The sequence below is a fragment of the Sebastes umbrosus genome, chromosome 5 (genome assembly GCF_015220745.1).
Source record: "Sebastes umbrosus isolate fSebUmb1 chromosome 5, fSebUmb1.pri, whole genome shotgun sequence".
Classification (NCBI taxonomy): domain Eukaryota; kingdom Metazoa; phylum Chordata; class Actinopteri; order Perciformes; family Sebastidae; genus Sebastes; species Sebastes umbrosus.
Genome location: NC_051273.1, coordinates 4,779,474 through 4,797,550, shown reverse-complemented (window position 1 = coordinate 4,797,550; position 18,077 = coordinate 4,779,474). Strand labels below are relative to the sequence as shown.

General features: G+C 35.8%; 2 protein-coding genes across 3 annotated transcripts; both read right to left on the bottom strand.

Moving 5' to 3' along the window:
- Positions 1-2,265: 2,265 nt before the first annotated feature.
- LOC119488746 (mediator of RNA polymerase II transcription subunit 26-like) lies at positions 2,266-8,536 on the bottom strand. Of its 2 annotated transcripts, none has more exons than XM_037770633.1 (3): positions 8,126-8,536; positions 5,328-5,402; positions 2,266-5,226 (listed from the first exon to the last, which is right to left on the bottom strand). In XM_037770633.1, exons 1-3 carry the CDS (start codon positions 8,195-8,197, stop codon positions 3,658-3,660), a joined length of 1,716 nt encoding a protein of 571 aa, XP_037626561.1. In that variant the 5' UTR covers positions 8,198-8,536; the 3' UTR covers positions 2,266-3,657. The 2 variants fall into 2 exon arrangements, with proteins under 2 accessions (XP_037626561.1, XP_037626560.1); XM_037770632.1 differs by having other exon boundaries at positions 5,328-5,405; positions 8,126-8,197.
- A 2,782-nt stretch (positions 8,537-11,318) lies between these two features.
- Positions 11,319-14,309, bottom strand: smim7 (small integral membrane protein 7). Its single transcript, XM_037770637.1, has 5 exons — positions 14,164-14,309; positions 13,894-13,935; positions 13,223-13,275; positions 12,955-13,045; positions 11,319-12,486 (listed from the first exon to the last, which is right to left on the bottom strand). The coding sequence occupies exons 1-5, from the start codon at positions 14,187-14,189 to the stop codon at positions 12,471-12,473; spliced, it is 228 nt and encodes a 75-aa protein (XP_037626565.1). The 5' UTR covers positions 14,190-14,309; the 3' UTR covers positions 11,319-12,470.
- Positions 14,310-18,077: the final 3,768 nt, after the last annotated feature.

The window sequence follows — 18,077 nt, the reverse complement described above, 5'->3', positions numbered from 1 at the left end:
TGTAATCAACCAGAAAACTGTTGAACATGTAGTGATACACTGCAGGAATTACAGTATCAGAGGAATCACCTTTTACAGTCACTAAGGAAGGCAAAAAATCAGGACTTTTCATTGTCAGGTCTATTGGGGAATACAGCAGATAACATATACTGTGAAATTATTCAGTTTTTAAGAGAAACTGATTTAATTAAACAAATCTGGAGTTTTCCTCATTATTATTATTATTATTATTATTATTATTGTTATTATTATTATTATTATTATTATTATTATTTGTTTTTATTTTTTATTTATTTATTTTATTTTGTTTCTGCACAATCTCCTGTTCCACACTCCAGTCCAGATGGTGGCAGTAATGCACCTCTAAGATGGTTTGCCAACCGCCAATAAACACCAAAGAAGAAGAAGAAGCTGCATTTAAAATGGTAGATGGTAAGAGTTTCAAACTCTGAAATCGACCATTTTAAATAGTAATTGGAATAAATAAATAAATAAAAAAGCATACATTTCAAACAGCAGTAAGTGCATGAAAAGATATGTCCCATTCCTTCAACAAGAAATCCACCATAATAGACCAGTGTTTCACAAACTTTTTTTTTTTCTTCGCGAATTTGTCTGTAAATTAATGTTCCTGACCAAATTACTTACATTTTCCGCATCATCTTATTTTATCTTTCAACATTGTTTTTTAAACCATCCATATATATAAATATATGGCTGCTATATATACATATATATATATATATACACACATTTTTTCTGTTTGTATTTTTAAGTTAAACTTTACCTATTTCTATTTCTATATTTGATTACAATGTTACAACGTTACACAGCTCTTTATACACATTTCTTTATTCCTGTAGATCTTTACTTATTGTACGTACATTTATTGTTTTTATTACACACTTGTTTTGGCAATGTAGACTTAAGTTTCCCATGTCAATAAAGCCCTTTTGAATTGAATTGATAGTTTGATAAATCACAATGTGTTATTGAAAATATGTACACGTTAAATACTTTATAAATGAGACCAAATAAATGCATTTAGGTGGAGTTAACAGGCTCCCGGGTATTTCCTCTCATCAGTAAAACAAACAGAATTTACACCAGCCTTTCATATTAGATTCAATGTTATAAGTAGGCTGCAATTATCAGAACAATACAAACATTAAGGCTCCCTGATGTGGCTCAAAGGTGTACTGCAGATATAAATGGTAAATAAAAGACTATGGAAGAAATTCTGCTAATTTATTTGGCGACCCAAATAAAATCTCCTGCGACCCACCTATGGGTCCCGAGCCAGTCTTTGGGAATGACTGGTCTAATCTGTGTAACGGCAGCAACAGAAAAATTGCTGAGCAAAAAGCAAACATTGAAAGTTTGATGATCAAACTTCGAAAGCTGCTTCCTTACACAGGTTAGACCCAGTTTGCTGATATCAGCAAACTTCCTGTGGAGCGCCGAGGGTCACAGCGGACTGAATAGTCCATGATACATATGGAGACCCAAAGTATTCAAAATTAAATAAATGGAAACACATTATGAAATAACTAATATGAATGATCTAACCGTTTTATTTCATAATGCTATTTTTCATCACCAGTTTTTGTCTGTCAATCAATACAAACAGGGCAGAGCCAGGTATGTGATTGGCTGAAGCTCGGTGTAAATGAGCTGAAATTGAACACTTTGAGTCTCCATACTAACATGCCCTGAGCTTGCAACAGAATTTATGAAATTCTCATACCTTAGGTAAGAAAACCCTTAAAGATAGCATTTTGGGCTACAGTTAACTATCATTTTTATTATAAGGTTATTGTTTGGTCAATAAAATGTAAAAAAAAAAACAGTACACAAATTATGCCAAAAACAATTTCCTCACTTTCAGAGACATTTCTGTTTTTTTTCCTGACAAACAGCCCAAAACCTGAGCAACAAATGCTCTAGGGACTAGGTAATGTTTGGTATTTTTGCTTGAAAAATAAAATCATTCACAAAATAGTTGCAAATCATATTTCTGGTGAGCTAACTGATGAATCGAATCAGCTACTGCATTTACAGAGAGGAAATTGCATCAGAAATTGTTAAATTTTCTCATAAGCATAGGAATGTGGTTTCCAAAAAGTTCTGAGTATCCTGGGAAATAATCTAAATTAATCTGAGAGTGATGTATGCAGATTACGCATTGTGGTAATTAATTGGTCAGTTAGATTAAAGTGAGTAATTGCAAAGAGCCAGCAATAAACGAGTGAAGAGAAGACAATCCCAATTCCTTCAGTTTTTTTATTAACACATACCAACATGTCCACTTAAAGGACGAAGTAGCAAATATGTTCTCTTCTGCATTCGACCGAACACAAAAGGCTAATTTCTGTACATTCACTAAGGCTCTGTCTTTAGGGAAAACACAGGTTTCCATAAGGCAAACAATATCTACAGGAATGATATTAAGTACTTTATCCAGCATGTCAATTCATATCTCAGTTCTTCCTGACAGTACAAAGATGCAAGCAAGTAGCATAATCTGCTCTGCCATTTCAGTTCATATTTTACAGCCTAAATACACAGTAAAGGGAAAAGGCAAGTATAAAATAAAATCAGTTCACATTATCAGAATGTGTCATTTTGGAGAGTTTTCCTGTGTAAGGTAGGTTGGTGTATCAGCAGGAAACGCTGCTGCATCACTGAACCAATAAAGAAATCAAACAAAAAATGATTGAGTGTAGTCTGAACATGTATATAAATCTTAAAATCAATATGTAAATGTAAATAAATATCATACATGACAGCCACATTTCTTTATCAGCGTGCCTTTATCAACCTTCATACCAGGCTCTTTCTTTCTCTCACCCCAAACTGCACAGTCACATCTGGCAGTTTCATGTCACTTTATCTAACAGCAGTCAAACCTCACGAGAAAAATAATCAGATGTTTTAAAGCTGATTTATGAGTTATTCTTTCTGCTAAAGGTCACTACATGAGACAGTTGTGCAATGGGGAAACAGCGGTTCTAAAAGGTGCAATGATATACGTTTTTCACAGCAGTTGATAGTTGTTATTAATACCAATGGTAATGATGATAGCTACTTGAAGATAGCATTCATTTCAGCTTTAACAGCTAAATAGCCTTGTTCAAGATGCATGTTGGATGTCTGCTCCAATTATGTAGCTATTGAAATGTGATAAAGTTGATTGAGTCACATTTTTTTTTAAAAACATAAACTTGAACTAAACTTTAAATTAAAAAATACTGCACTGTGGAAGAAATGTATGTGGATGCAGAAAATTCAGTAAAGTCACATTCCACGAGGCATGTGGATAACATAAGACTATAAGGAAATGTAGCTGTGCAGTTTAATGTGATGTCCTCTCCCATACAAAGAATGGCAGGTATTAGGATCTCAATCTGATTCTGTACAGTAACTGAACACCCACAACTAAACGGTCAGATAATGCATAGCCTCTTTCCTTCGCACACAATGTTCAAAAACTCATAAAAACACTGAGTGTGTTCCACACACACCCAAGCAGGCAGCACATTGACTCCACTTTCACCAACGGTGCAAAACAGCAGCTTACACTTAAATAAAGTGCCTTCACACGCAGAGTTGCTCCGCTTTACGATGAAGGCCGCTTCCAATTTATCAACCTCTGCTTCAATCCAGACAGACGTATGGCAGTATATTCAACCTGCTCTCATCTCCGTGCGGGTCTAAAGAGATGCACTCCGTCCAGTCGTACCAAGTACCCTTTGTGTCATAGCAACCATTAACCCCGGACCAGTGTTGCTTGTGTAATCTGTCCAGGTCTTCACTGATGACGTCTCTGCTAACCCCCGGTAAATCCCTGGCTGGGAGTTCTGGTGCCAACACGTGGTTGTTTTTTTTTACGTCTGTACTTCGGTGTTCCTCTTTTTTCAAGAACTCGGTCATGAAAAAGTGTGCACCAGGGGTGTGGGCGCCTGACGACGTCAGAACGTTGCTTTGCTGGCTAAGGTACGACTGGATGATATCGCTCCTTGATAACTCTTTCCAGTCTGTCTGCTGGAAAGGACTGGGAGGAACCGGTGGATTCTGCTTCGGCTGTTCTGAACACTGAGATACGGGTCTGAGGCCCAGACTGACCTTCCCCTCCTGGCTAGACTCCTTATGACAGGAGGATTTGATCTGTCCTGTTACAGGGTCAAATGTCAGTCTCCTGTCTTTTAACCTGACTGGTTTGGTGCTGTCTTCTACGGTCTGTCCATCTAAATTTATCACATGGTCCTTAGGCCTGTATTTCTGTCTTTTCCTTTTCTCTGTATTGCTAACAGCACCATCATCTTCCAAACTGACCACATCACTGCGGGAGGAGGCGTATGAGTTGTGAAGAGACGTACTGGGAGGCCTGCTTTGAGAATCCAAATCTGAACCGTCTGTGTGCAAACCCTGAACACAACCGTTGAAAGGCTGAGTGGAAGGCCCCAGCCCAGAGGTGTCCACAGACCTCACAGTGGGGCTAGAAAGACCCTGTGCTTGTGATACAGTTTGTTTGACACCAGCTTCCTGCTTTGGAGTTTGAGGACTGTGCAAGGAGCAGCGTGGGCTTCTGGGTCGATACTGCCCCCCAGAGACAGCTTGCTCCTGTCGGGCTTGTTGCTGCAAAACGGATGCTTTTAGCAAAGAAGAAGTGCTGGGAGGCTTGCTGTATCCCGGGGCACTTGGATGAGGTTTTACAGCATTGACTGGGATTTTATTTAGCCTGTCATTGTCCAAAGGCTCAGAAATATCCCTGTCTAAAGGCTGATGTGCACGAGTATCTGTAAAAATTTCAGAGCTACCTCCAATTCCATTGGTCGGCAGCTGTTTGGAGTTTTGTATTTTATCATTAAGAGTTGTTTTGGATATCTTGGCTGGTAAGAGCTGTCTTTCCTTCTGGTCACCCTTGCGTTTCCTGTTGCTCGGTTTCTCCACCCTCGGGGAGTAGCAGTTGTTGAAGTCATTTCTGTTCTTCAACTCTGAACCTGTTTTACCTGATGGTGTGGTGGCAGCTGGAGTGGAGATGCAGCCATGAGCACCACCATTGGAAGACCATGATGCACCGGTGTGTCCTTTGGACAACCCCTCCCCCTTGCCCGGCTCAATTAGCTTCTGCCAGTTTCGCAGGAGCTTCTTGGCCCTTTTCGCGAGGTCCTCATTCTTGGTTTTCTTCCGGACGTCGTTGATGAGTTTGCCAAGACGGGTTTCCTTTAAGGAGATAAGATCGGTGTTAAAGAACAGCTATGGCCTGACTGGCTTACCAGTACTTTATTTTAAATGCACATACTGTAGGTCTGAATGTAACCCACCTCCAGTGCCTCTTTGGTGATAGGATTATTCTCCAAATAGGAGATCACCTCCATAACTACCACCATGTTGCATATCTGCTGAAAAGACAAAAAGGTTTATATATCACAATCCTGAGACATCATAATGTTGTTAGCATTACAACAACAGCGTACATTTGTTTCTATGTAGATGTTGCAATCAGAGAGAGAAAGAAAAGGCGGTTAGAAGGTCGAGGCATGATTTGAATAGACTTTCAAATGTGCACCTGTATGTCAAGAGTACTCCTACTGGTTTCAGGCTCAATATGACAAACTGAGATTGCATGCAAATTGATCATTTTTATCCCACAAGAAATGAGATCTGCAAGTAAGACAACAGATGATAGCGGCCCATCATGCACTTTAATCTGAGCCTGTTTTGCACCAACTATGGTTGGGCAATAATATTACAATATTAGGGCTGTCAATCGATTAAAATATTTAATCGTGATTAATCGCATGATTGTCCATAGTTAATTACAAATTAATCACACATTTTTTATCTGTTCAAAATGTACCTTAAAGGGAGATTTGTCAAGTATTTAATACTCAAATATGTTTGCTTTATGCAAATGTATGTATATATTTATCATTGGAAATCAATTTACAACACAAACAATAACAAATATTGTCCAGAAACCCTCACAGGTACTGCATTTAGCTTAAAAAAATATGCTCAAATCATAACATGGCAAACTGAAGCTCAACAGACAACAACACTTAAGCTGTAAGTGTGTCAGTGTGCTGACTTGACTATGACTTGCGCCAAACTGCATGTGATTATCATTAAGTGGACATGTCTGTAAAGGGGAGACTCGTGGGTACCAATAAAACCCATTTTCATTCACATATCTTGAGGTCAGAGGTCAAAGTTTGCAGCGTTATTTAACCTCCTTCGCGACAAGCTAGTATGATATGATTGGTACCAATGGATTCCTTAGGTTTTTATAGTTTCATTTGATGCCAGTGGAGCCCGCTACAACCAGAGAAAGATTGACTGCGTTAATGCGTTAAAGAAATTAGTGGTGTTAAAAGGAATTTGCGTTAACATGTAATTATTGCATAATAACTTTGACAGCCCTAAACAATATAAACCATGAGATGATATATAATCAACCATCAGATATTTTACTGTGGTAGCAACCCCTTTGTACCTATGTCAGGTGTTTAATTTGCTGGATTAACCCCACCTGTGTGGTTATCAAAATTATAGAAGATAACACCAGCTGAGAGCATGTAGCTGTATAGTTTTTGTGATAAAAAAACTATACAGGAGATATGCTTCAACCTTTGAACACTGCAGTGCAGTATACATTGTACTTCAAAAAGGTCACACCTACATTTCTCTAAGTTAGCAAATAACATCTTCTGCTTTCAGTAATCAATCTGATGAGATTGCCATAGTATTTTTTTTGTGCTTTTCAATCTCTGGCAATACCAGTGGTCAGGGAATGAAATTAGCGCCTGCCAAATAACAGAGTAAATGTTGGCTGTGGCAGGTACAAATTTCAGGTCACCTGCCACCATGGCAGATAATAAGAAATATTATATTAAGAATATTTGAGCCGAATAAAATGATTGGACGGGCTTAAAGTACTGCGACAGCTACAGATAAAGATACTGTATTTTATTATTTTTTTGTCAATGCATTTGATTTATCGATTGCTGTCGGGGTGTATTTAAACAAATATAACAAAAAATGTTTTGGAAGAATATTACCAACTCTAGCTTTAAGGTTACGTGATAAACTCCATATTTCTACTGTCTTAACAAATCTAAAGCGTTCTATATAGATTTCAAAAGTAGCAGACAAAAATATTGAGTGCCTGGTAGAAAGTTTCAGTGACCTGCCGGTGAGGAAAAAACTTAATTTCAGACCATGCCAGTGGTACAGCCAGACTGGACAGCATCCTGCAAAAGTTTGTTTTTTATAATATTATAGTGTCAAACTTTTACTGGATGCTGTCCCAGTCTGACTGTACTATGTAACATGCCAGAGAAGTGCTTGTTACACACCATGATAATCTCATCAAGTGTGTGATAGAGAAGAATAGAGGGGATAATTTAATCTATGTGAAGCCTTGATCTTACCCTCCTGTTTAATCTGTCTCCACATGGTACTTACCTATAGATTTACATTTCCTTTGAACACTGCAGTGCTGTATACATTGTACTTCAAAAAAGGTCACACCTACATTTCTCTAAATCAGCAAATAACATCTTTAGCTTTCGGTAATCAATCTGATGAGATTGCCATAGTATTTTTTTTACAGTGCTTTTCAATCTCTGGCAATACCAGTGGCACAGATCAAACTGGACAGCATCCTGCAAAAGTTTTATAATGTTATAGTGTCAAACTTTTACTGGATGCTGCAGAGAAGTGCTTGTTACACACCATGACAATCTCATCAGGTGAATGATAGAGATGAATAGAGGGGATAATTTAATCTATGTGAAGCCTTGATCTTACTGAACCCTCCTGTTTAATCTGTCTCCACATGGTACTTAACCTATAGATCTCCACTTCTCCTTTAGTTACCTGGTAGCTCAGTTTAGTCAGTAAGTCTCCAGTCCTGCAGCATTTCACACACAGATAAGCTAACTTGGCTACATCAACATGAGCCAGCAGACAGTCAGTCAGTGAGCTGCTGGTGATGTTAGCAGCTAATTAGCACTGAAACACTAACACTGCCTGACTGCCTCCACTTTGTTACCCCGGAGACGGTCTGGCCTTGTTGTCTGCGTGTCTCGTCCTGTGGAGACTAGCCGGTTGTACTCACATTGCTCTGGCCGTCGATGGCCTGCAGCAGCCGGTCTCTCATCAGCTGCGGAGTGGCTGTAGCCGCTGTCATCGCCTGGCCGGCGGTGCTGCGGGTCAGGACGGACTCAGACAGGCTGAACAATCCCCCGAAGAGGAGGCTGGTGGTGGAGGAGAAACCTGCCGACACTCACAGGCCCGACGGAGGAGCTTCTCTGGGAGTGAGCACCATGTCTTTATGATGCTTTTATGTTTGGTTTTCATTCGACGACGAGAACAGTAAAGATCCTCTCCTGGAAGCGGCTACCCTGCTCGGCTGGTAGCCTCCTCCTCCTCCTCTCTCTCTGCTGGTAGCCTCCTCCTCCTCCTCTCTCTCTGCTGGTAGCCTCCTCCTCCTCCTCTCTCTCTGCTGGTAGCCTCCTCCTCCTCCTCTCTCTCTGTTGGTAGCCTCCTCCTCCTCCTCTCTCTGCTGGTAGCCTCCTCCTCCTCCTCTCTCTCTGCTGGTAGCCTCCTCCTCCTCCTCTCTCTGCTGGTAGCCTCCTCCTCCTCCTCTCTCTCTGCTGGTAGCCTCCTCCTCCTCCTCTCTCTCTGCTCTTCGGGCTTTTTGTGAAGCGCTTGTTGCAAAGCATGATGGGAGAATTTTACGTAACCAATTGTTCACATCCGCGATATTGTTCTATGCAAAACCCACATGTGAAAGATGCATACATGCAGGTGAAAGATGCATATATACATGTCTACATCCATGTGAAAGATGCATGTGAAAGCTGCATACATCAATGTGAAAGCTGCATACATCAATGTGAAAGATGCATACATCCATGTGAAAGATGCATACATCCATGTATACATCCATGTGAAATAATGCATACATCCATGTGAAAGATGCATACATCAATGTGAAAGCTGCATACATCAATGTGAAAGATGCATACATCCATGTATACATCCATGTGAAATAATGCATACATCCATGTGAAAGATGCATACATTAATGGAAAGATGCATACATCCATGTATACATCCATGTGAAATAATGCATACATCCATGTGAAAGATGCATACATCAATGTGAAAGATGCATACATTAATGGAAAGATGCATACATCCATGTATACATCCATGTGAAATAATGCATACATCCATGTGAAAGATGCATACATCAATGTGAAAGATGCATACATTAATGGAAAGATGCATACATCCATGTATACATCCATGTGAAATAATGCATACATCCATGTGAAAGATGCATACATCAATGTGAAAGATGCATACATTAATGGAAAGATGCATACATCCATGGAAAGATGCATACATTAATGGAAAGATGCATACATCCATGGAAAGATGCATACATTAATGGAAAGATGCATACATCCATGTATACATCCATGTGAAAGATGCATACATCAATGTGAAAGATGCATACATTAATGGAAAGATGCATACATCCATGGAAAGATGCATACATTAATGGAAAGATGCATACATCCATGTGAAGGATGCATACATCCACGTATACATCTATGTGAAAGATGCATACATCCATGTATACATCCATGTGAAATAATGCATTCATCCATGTGAAAGATGCATACATCAATGTGAAAGATGCACACATCCATGTGAAGGATGCATACATCCACGTATACATCCATGTGAAAGATGCATACATAAATGTGAAAGATGCATACATCCATGTGAGGGATGCATACATCCATGTGAAGGATGCATACATCCATTGAAAGATGCATACATCCATGTGAGGGATGCATCCATCCATGTGAAGGATGCATACATCCATGGAGAGATTCAATGTTGTAGAGGTACTATTTTGAGTATTTTTGTATTTTTTGACCAAACAAAAAATATCTAAACTGAGAACAAAGTTCTTCAAATACCCTGTTCCACCCGAAACAAAAGAAATTCACCTCAAAATAATGAATGGATGAATTTTTAAGATTAAGATTTGGCTTTGAGAGCAAAGAGTGGGTTTTCTGTAAAGCTGATATTAAACCATAGAGCATCTCTTTGTTTCATGCTCCCAGACTCAGTTGTTCTGGAAACAATTCATGGAACGGTTAAGAAGCAAATCCACAGCAAAGCCTACTATTGATCATAATAGTATCATTTTTGGTGGTTTATTTGAAGACAAAAATTTGGACCTAATGATTAATGTTTTACTAATTTTTGCCAAATTCTTTATTCATAAGGCAAAATACTTAAGGACCCCACCAATCTTCATGTGCTACTATCATGAAACTCTATATTAAGTCCCTGAAATTAATTAAATCAAAATATGCCAAAGATCTCTTTATATTACTTGAAAATTATGTTTTATTTATGTCATGCTTTTATTTATTTTTTATTTTATTGTCTATGTAAATGTTTTATGTCTACTGTGATATCTGCTCAGTTTTGAGGAAAACTTTGTTATTGTTATGATTTTGCCTTACTATCTGTAAATTCATTCATCTTGTGAATAAATTAAAAAAAAACACCCATGGAAAGATGTCACGTTAAAGCTTCTTCATATTTTGTTTTTATTTTTGCATTTCATACTCTAACAGTTTTTCCTTTAGAAGTTCCAAAACGATATGTGGTGTCTTTGAATTGCAACATGAAACTGTTTTTATTTATTTTGGACGTGCAGATAGGCTTTGTATCTTTAAAATATTATTATGCAAAACCGTTGCTTCAAAGATATATTTGGTTTTTATTTATACATCTATAAAAAAAAAGATAAATTTAATTTTATTATGGAAAAATTCCTTAACAAATATAAATTCAGAAATTAAATTAAAAAAAATGTGTCATATTTTGAATATGTTGCCACTATCTCACCCTTATTAAAGGAGAAAAGCTGTCCAAATATTATTTGTAATAAATTTCACATCTTTACCAAGGATTAGCCTGCTTCCCACGTTTTAAATATATTACTAAATATTGTTTTCTATTTTCTTGTCATGTATTTATAAATCTTATGTCTTTAAATTTCTTATGTATTGCTCTTTTCTTACACTGTCACTTCACGGCACTGTTGCCTCGTTGCGATAAAGTTAGAAGAAAAAACAGACTGAATAGTGTTTGGATCCTACACAATACAAGGCTTGAATGGTAGAGACCCTCAAAGAGTGAAAGGAGAAATAAATTTCCTACGACTTCCAGAGCAGTAGAGGTTCCCAACATGTTCCCAATCCACACAGAGAAACTTAACACCCATTCAGTTTATTTCCACTCATACATTACATTTCACCTGCCAGTTGATCCAAACCCAGGACCTTTTTGCTTTGAAGAGACAATAAACAATTTTCTTTTATTTCTTGTGCTTGTCAGTGGCATTCTAAAGTCGAAGTTTGATTTAATCTTAATATGTTATATATGGGACAGCAAATTATGTTAATTTCCTGTATATTAAATGTAAAAAACTGTATAGTGTACTTAGTGTACAGTACATAATGTATACAATTACTCTGCAGTATGGATGTAGACTATATTAAGTATTATTAAAAGGTTAACACTTAATGAGGTGAGAATTGGATCATGCATCCCTTTTTCAAATATACAGGCACAACCATTCAAGTCAATCAACAGACATTGGATAAGAAAACTGTATTTCGAATAGAAATAGAATAAGGATACATTTACATTGTAATGCATATGCATTTACTTACAGCACATGTGCCGCAGAATAAAGGAAATGGCATTCTTTTAAAAAATCTCCATTAAAATATTCTGTATCGACATACACAAGAGTTTACTCACAGCTGGTGAGTAAATTTGGAGATGTCTGTACAGAGACGATGTAGTGTTCATTAAGTGACAGTGATCATTTTGACTTGTCTGTTGAATCCAGCTGAACTCTGATGGCTGTGCAAGTAAAAGGTATTAAAGGATGTTTAAGCAAGATGATCGCTTTGATTCATTTGATTACTACGGGACCCTTAAATGATGACACACAGGTAACAAACCACAGAAAAACATGTTTTATGTTAGTGAAGGGCTGAGGGCTGTCCATCATTTTCAACAAAACTGACATGCTGGAGAATAAAAGCTTGTGTTCTATAATGAAACGCAGGGGAACAAGACAACACATTTCCATAAAAGGCAAGGGTGCTGGTGCAGTTACAGCTTAAACAAAAAGGGCACAAATGTAACAACCTCTGTAAAACAAAATAAATACAGCGATTCATAAATTCCTGTACAGCGAGAAGCAGATATATGGTTTGGGGTTGTAAAGAAAATAGAACATAATTACAGTTAAAAGGGACAAAAGAACAGCAAACTCCAATTAAGGAGAAGTTTGTAGCATAAATCTTGGAAAATCAGCATCCTGATGGAACTCCAGTCGCCACAAATGTTGATCATGACCCAAATAATCTGTGAGGATTGAAGACATTCAGCCAGTTAGAAAAGCAACAACTTCATTCATTTCTAGGACTCTTTAAAAAAGGTATTCTGGGACATGTAGGGAATCACAAACTGAAGCACAGTTGAACATGAAGGAAGGAAAATTGGCTTGCAAACATAAATATTATAAAATATATACATTTATAATACATAAATTAGAGCTGGGCAATATATCAATATAATACAGATATAATGATCTCTATGGTAAAAAGTGATGGAGAGATCAATCAGTCTCTATCAGCTATGCAGACAATACATGATAGTAGAATATTGTATGTTTTGGTCTATTCATGGGATTTGTTGGGAGTGAGAACTATCCTTTAAAGTAACATTTTGGGATCTCAAGACATTGCAGCCTGTTTACCATCACATGCAACCATTACATGTCTACAGCTACTGTACATCATGACCAGTATCATTTTAAAGTTGATTACTCACAGGACCATGCAGAACATCATGAAGATGTTCCACAGAGCGATGAAGATCCGGAAGTACCGCAGGCTGAGCAGAAACTCTCTGATGTTGTCACCTGAAACACAGATTTTTGTGGCAGAGCTTTGAGAACTGCATTCACCTGACACAATTTTTTGTGATTTTTTTTCCACCATCTATCTCTCTCTCTCTCTCTCTCTCTCTCTCTCTCTCTCTCTAAAACACACACATACACACACACACACACACACACACACATATATATATAAAATACCTGTTGTCGGTGATCTGGACTCATCTCCAAACCCTTGAGACTCCTTCCTCTTGCTGCAAAACATCCACAGTTTAAAGGTCCCATATCATGCTCATTTTCAGGTTCATACTTGTATTTTGTGTTTCTACTAGAACATGTTTACATGCTGTAATGTTCAAAAGAACCTTTTATTTTCCTCATACTGTCGGCCTGAATATGCCTGTATTTACCCTCTGTCTGAAACGCTCCGTTTTAGCGCATTTTGACGTAATTTCAACAGAATTGCGTTGCTAGGCAACAGCTTAGGTCCAGGTGTACTTCCTGATGTCATTCACATACACTGCAACCAGGAAATAAACTTGGACACATTTAGAATGTTTACGTTTAAAACTGTGTCAAGGGTCTAAATATTGTAAATTCGTGACATCACAAATGGGCAGAAATCTTGACAGCTTGTTTCAAATATAGAGTTTCTGAATACGGGCTGTGTGTATTTCCCTGTGGATTGAGTGTTTCGATACTTTCACAGTATTTATATAGGACTTAAGCCTGCTTTATAAAATAAAAACATGAAAATCTCACTTTTTTTATAATATGGGACCTTTAACTCCAAAACTGACTGGTATGTTTATTTTGCTCTACAGCTCTGATGTGAGGGTTTTACACAGTGTGACTGTAACGTGAATACTCACAGCTTGAAGTTGAGCACAGCCCCTGCATTCACCAGTAAGGTCCTAGAGAGACAGACAGAGACAGAGAGAGACAGAGAGAGACAGACAGGTAAGTATGTTGACAGGTGATTGTTAGCTGCTGAGCTGGCATTAGCACGGAGCTAGCTGGTTTATTTAGCTAGTTTGATACACCACCAGCATTACAGAGCACAATAACACACATATACACACAACATGTCCATTAAATTAGTGTATCCGTGTATGAAACGTGTCAAAAACCGAACAAATTACCCGAATATCAACAAATCCCCGATCATGTTGTTCACATCACGTCACAGAGCCGCCGCACTTCCGTGTTCGTCATCAGGAATGTGACCAATAGCGTTTCAGAGCGTGAATCATGGGTTTTTTGTGCCCTGGTGTTATTCTGTCAGGTTGTCCCTGTTAGGCGGTGTGCCCTCGACGTTCTGGTTACATGTGGCTTCAGTTATAACAAAAATTAATGGGAAAGTTAGAGGCATGGTTGGGGTGAATAAGATGCATTTAAAACACAGTACAGGCAGTAGAGCAGCTGAAATATTCTGCCTGAAAGACTAAACTAGGGGATAAAAAAACCACCATAGGATCATACCCGAGCAACGTGCGCCGCCTGTCGACAAGACACATGACAGCAGCGTCAGGTTTAAAGGTTCCGACCTGCAGAGGTACATTAATTAGGTTACACATACGAGTAAGTATAACTACTTAAATACTCAGACACCATCTGGTGATTGTTTTTGTGAGAACAATGCATTATTTCAATTCCAATTTTTGTCTTGCTATATTTTTTTAAAGAAAAGGATTTAAAGGTCCCATATTATAAAAAAGTGAGATTTTCATGTTTTTTTTTTAATTATAAAGCAGGCTTCAGTTCTATATAAATACTGTGAAAGTATCGAAACGCTCAATCCCACAGGGAAATACACACAGCCCGTATTCAGAAACTCTGCATTTGAAACAAGCTGTCAAGATTTCTGCCCATTTGTGATGTCATGAATTGTAGTTTCTTCAAGTTTCTTTCTGTTATTTTCTCTTTTGAATCGAAGAGCAGGGAACGGCAGTCACGTGACCCTGAAGTGAAGGCAAACATGTCAAAATAAAAGCCAAGAAGATAGTTTGGTCATTCTATAAAAGTGTAACATTGTTTAAGCACAGGATCAAGGTAACAGTAAAAGATAAATAGACTAAATAAATACACAAATAAATACATACATAGATTTTTTTGTTGTGTTCTTTTCATTAACACACAAATGTATTTTATCCAAAAAGTGTGATAAATTACAGGGAGGGTCTCTACAGATGTTATACAGAACTCTCATGTAATTGACAATTTTCTAAGGCCATGTCATCCGCATACTTAAACAGTCTAAAATGTTTCTCATTGATCACAAATTCATTAGTAAAAAGAGAGAATAGCACAGGGGAAATAACACAGCCTTGTGGGCAGCACGTCTGACATGTTCTCCCTGACACAGACCCTCTGATCCACAGAACTAACTCTGTGTTGATGTTGAGATCAATGAGCCTTCTAAGGAGAATATGCATCTTCATTGAGTTAAAAGCTGAGCTAAAATCCACAAATAAATAAAAGCAAATAAAACAGACTTTTTTTGTCTGACATTTTTCAGATCTTTTTTTTCAGACTTTTTTTCAGATCTTTTTTTCAGACTTTTTTTTCGGACCATTTTTCAGACTTTTTTTCAAACATTTTTCCAGATCTTTTTTCAGACCTTTTTTTCAGACTTTTTTTTCAGACATTTTTCAGATCTTTTTTTCAAATTTTCAGATCTTTTTTTCAGACTTGTTTTTCAGACATTTTTCAGACTTTTTAATTTTTCATTTTTTTTTACCTTTTTTCAGACATTGTTTAGACTTTTGTTTTATGGACATTTTTTTCAGACTTTTATTTTCCAACATTTTTCAAACTTTTTTTTCAGGCATTTTTCAAACTTTTTCAGACATTGTTTAGACTTTTTTTACGGAAATGTTTTAAGACTTTTGTTTTCTAACATTTTTCAAACTTTTTTTTTCAAAGTTGTTTTTCAGACATTTTTCAGACTTCTTTTTGGGACATTTTTCAGACATTTTTCAGACTTTTTTATTTTTTATTTTTTTTTACCTTTTTCAGACATTGTTTAGACTTTTGTTTTACGAATATTTTTTCAGACTTTTGTTTTCCAACATTTTTCAAACTTTTTTTTTGGACATTTTTTAGATATTTTTTTTCAGACTTTTTTTCAGACTTTTTTTTCGGACATTTTTTTCGGACATTTTTCAGATCTTTTTTTTCAGATCTTTTTTTTTTTTTTTTTTCCCTTTTTCAGACATTGTTTAAACTTCTGTTTTTTTTCAGACTTTTGTTTTCCAACATTTTTCAAACTTTTTTTTTGGACATTTTTCAGATCTTTTTTTTCAGACTTTTTTTCGGACATTTTTTCCAGACATTTTTCAGACTTTTTTTTTTTTTTTCCTTTTTCAGACATTGTTTAAACTTCTGTTTTCCAACATTTTTCAAACTTTTTTTTCAGACTTTTTTTTCGGACATTTTTTTTGGACATTTTTCAGATCTTCTTTTTTTTTTTTTTCAAAATTATTTTTCAGAATTCTTTTTTGGACATTTTTCAGATCTTTCTTTTCAGACATTTTTTTCAGACTTTTTTTTCAGACTTTTTTTCCAGACATTTTTCAGAGTCTTTTTTTTCCAGACATTTTTCAGACTTTTTTTTCAGACTTTTTTTTCGGACATTTTTTCAGATCTTTTATTTCAGACTTTTTTTTCAGACATTTTTCAGATTTTTTTTTTTTTTTTTTACTTTTTCAGACATTGTTTTAAACTTCTGTTTTCCAACATTTTTCAAACTTTTTTTTCAGACTTTTTTTTCGGACATTTTTTTTGGACATTTTTCAGATCTTTCTTTTCAGACTTTTTTTTCAGACTTTTTTTCCAGACATTTTTCAGAGTCTTTTTTTTCCAGACATTTTTCAGACTTTTTTTTTGGATATTTTTTTCGGACATTTCTCAGATCTTTTTTTTCAGACTTTTTTTTCAGACATTTTCTTCAGTCTTTTTTTTCCAGACATTTTTTTAGACTTTTTTTTTTTTTTACCTTTTTCAGACATTGTTTAGACTTTTGTTTTCCAACATTTTTCAAACTTTTTTTTCAGACTTTTTTTTCGGACATTTTTTTCGAACATTTTTCAGATCTTTTTTTTCAGACTTTTTTTTTTTTTTTTTTTTTACCTTTTTCAGACATTGTTTAGACTTTTGTTTTCCAACATTTTTCAAACTTTTTTTTCAGATTTTTTTTTCAGTCTTTTTTTTCCAGACATTTTTCAGACTTTTTTTTTTTTTTTTTTTTTTCAGACTTTTTTTAAACTTCTGTTTTCCAACATTTTTCAGATTTTTTTTTCGGACTTTTTTTTCAGACATTTTTCAGATTTTTTTTTTTTTTTTTACTTTTTCAGACATTGTTTAAACTTCTGTTTTCCAACATTTTTCAAACTTTTTTTTCAGACTTTTTTTTCGGACATTTTTTTTGGACATTTTTCAGATCTTTCTTTTCAGACTTTTTTTTCAGACTTTTTTTCCAGACATTTTTCAGAGTCTTTTTTTTCCAGACATTTTTCAGACTTTTTTTTTGGATATTTTTTTCGGACATTTCTCAGATCTTTTTTTTCAGACTTTTTTTTCAGACATTTTCTTCAGTCTTTTTTTTCCAGACATTTTTTTAGACTTTTTTTTTTTTTTACCTTTTTCAGACATTGTTTAGACTTTTGTTTTCCAACATTTTTCAAACTTTTTTTTCAGACTTTTTTTTCGGACATTTTTTTCGAACATTTTTCAGATCTTTTTTTTCAGACTTTTTTTTTTTTTTTTTTTTTTTTACCTTTTTCAGACATTGTTTAGACTTTTGTTTTCCAACATTTTTCAAACTTTTTTTTCAGATTTTTTTTTCAGTCTTTTTTTTTCCAGACATTTTTCAGACTTTTTTTTTTTTTTTTTTTTTCAGACTTTTTTTAAACTTCTGTTTTCCAACATTTTTCATATTTTTTTTTCGGACTTTTTTTTCAGACATTTTTCAGATTTCTTTTTTTTTTTTTTCCTTTTTCAGACATTGTTTAAACTTCTGTTTTCCAACATTTTTCAAACTTTTTTTTTGGACATT

Bases quoted from the DNA above. Each gene is read 5' to 3' on its own strand.
- LOC119488746 (XM_037770632.1), bottom strand. From the start codon at position 8,197: ATGACAGCGGCTACAGCCACTCCGCAGCTGATGAGAGACCGGCTGCTG. The intron at 5,406-8,125 runs GTGAGTACAACC...TTGTCTTTTCAG, and splicing joins CCATCGACGGCCAGAGCAAT to CAGATATGCAACATGGTGGT. The intron at 5,227-5,327 runs GTGGGTTACATT...ATCTCCTTAAAG, and splicing joins TCACCAAAGAGGCACTGGAG to GAAACCCGTCTTGGCAAACT.
- smim7 (XM_037770637.1), bottom strand. From the start codon at position 14,189: ATGATCGGGGATTTGTTGATATTCGG. The intron at 13,936-14,163 runs GTAATTTGTTCG...CTGTCTCTCTAG, and splicing joins GGGGATTTGTTGATATTCGG to GACCTTACTGGTGAATGCAG. The intron at 13,276-13,893 runs GTGAGTATTCAC...GATGTTTTGCAG, and splicing joins GCTGTGCTCAACTTCAAGCT to CAAGAGGAAGGAGTCTCAAG.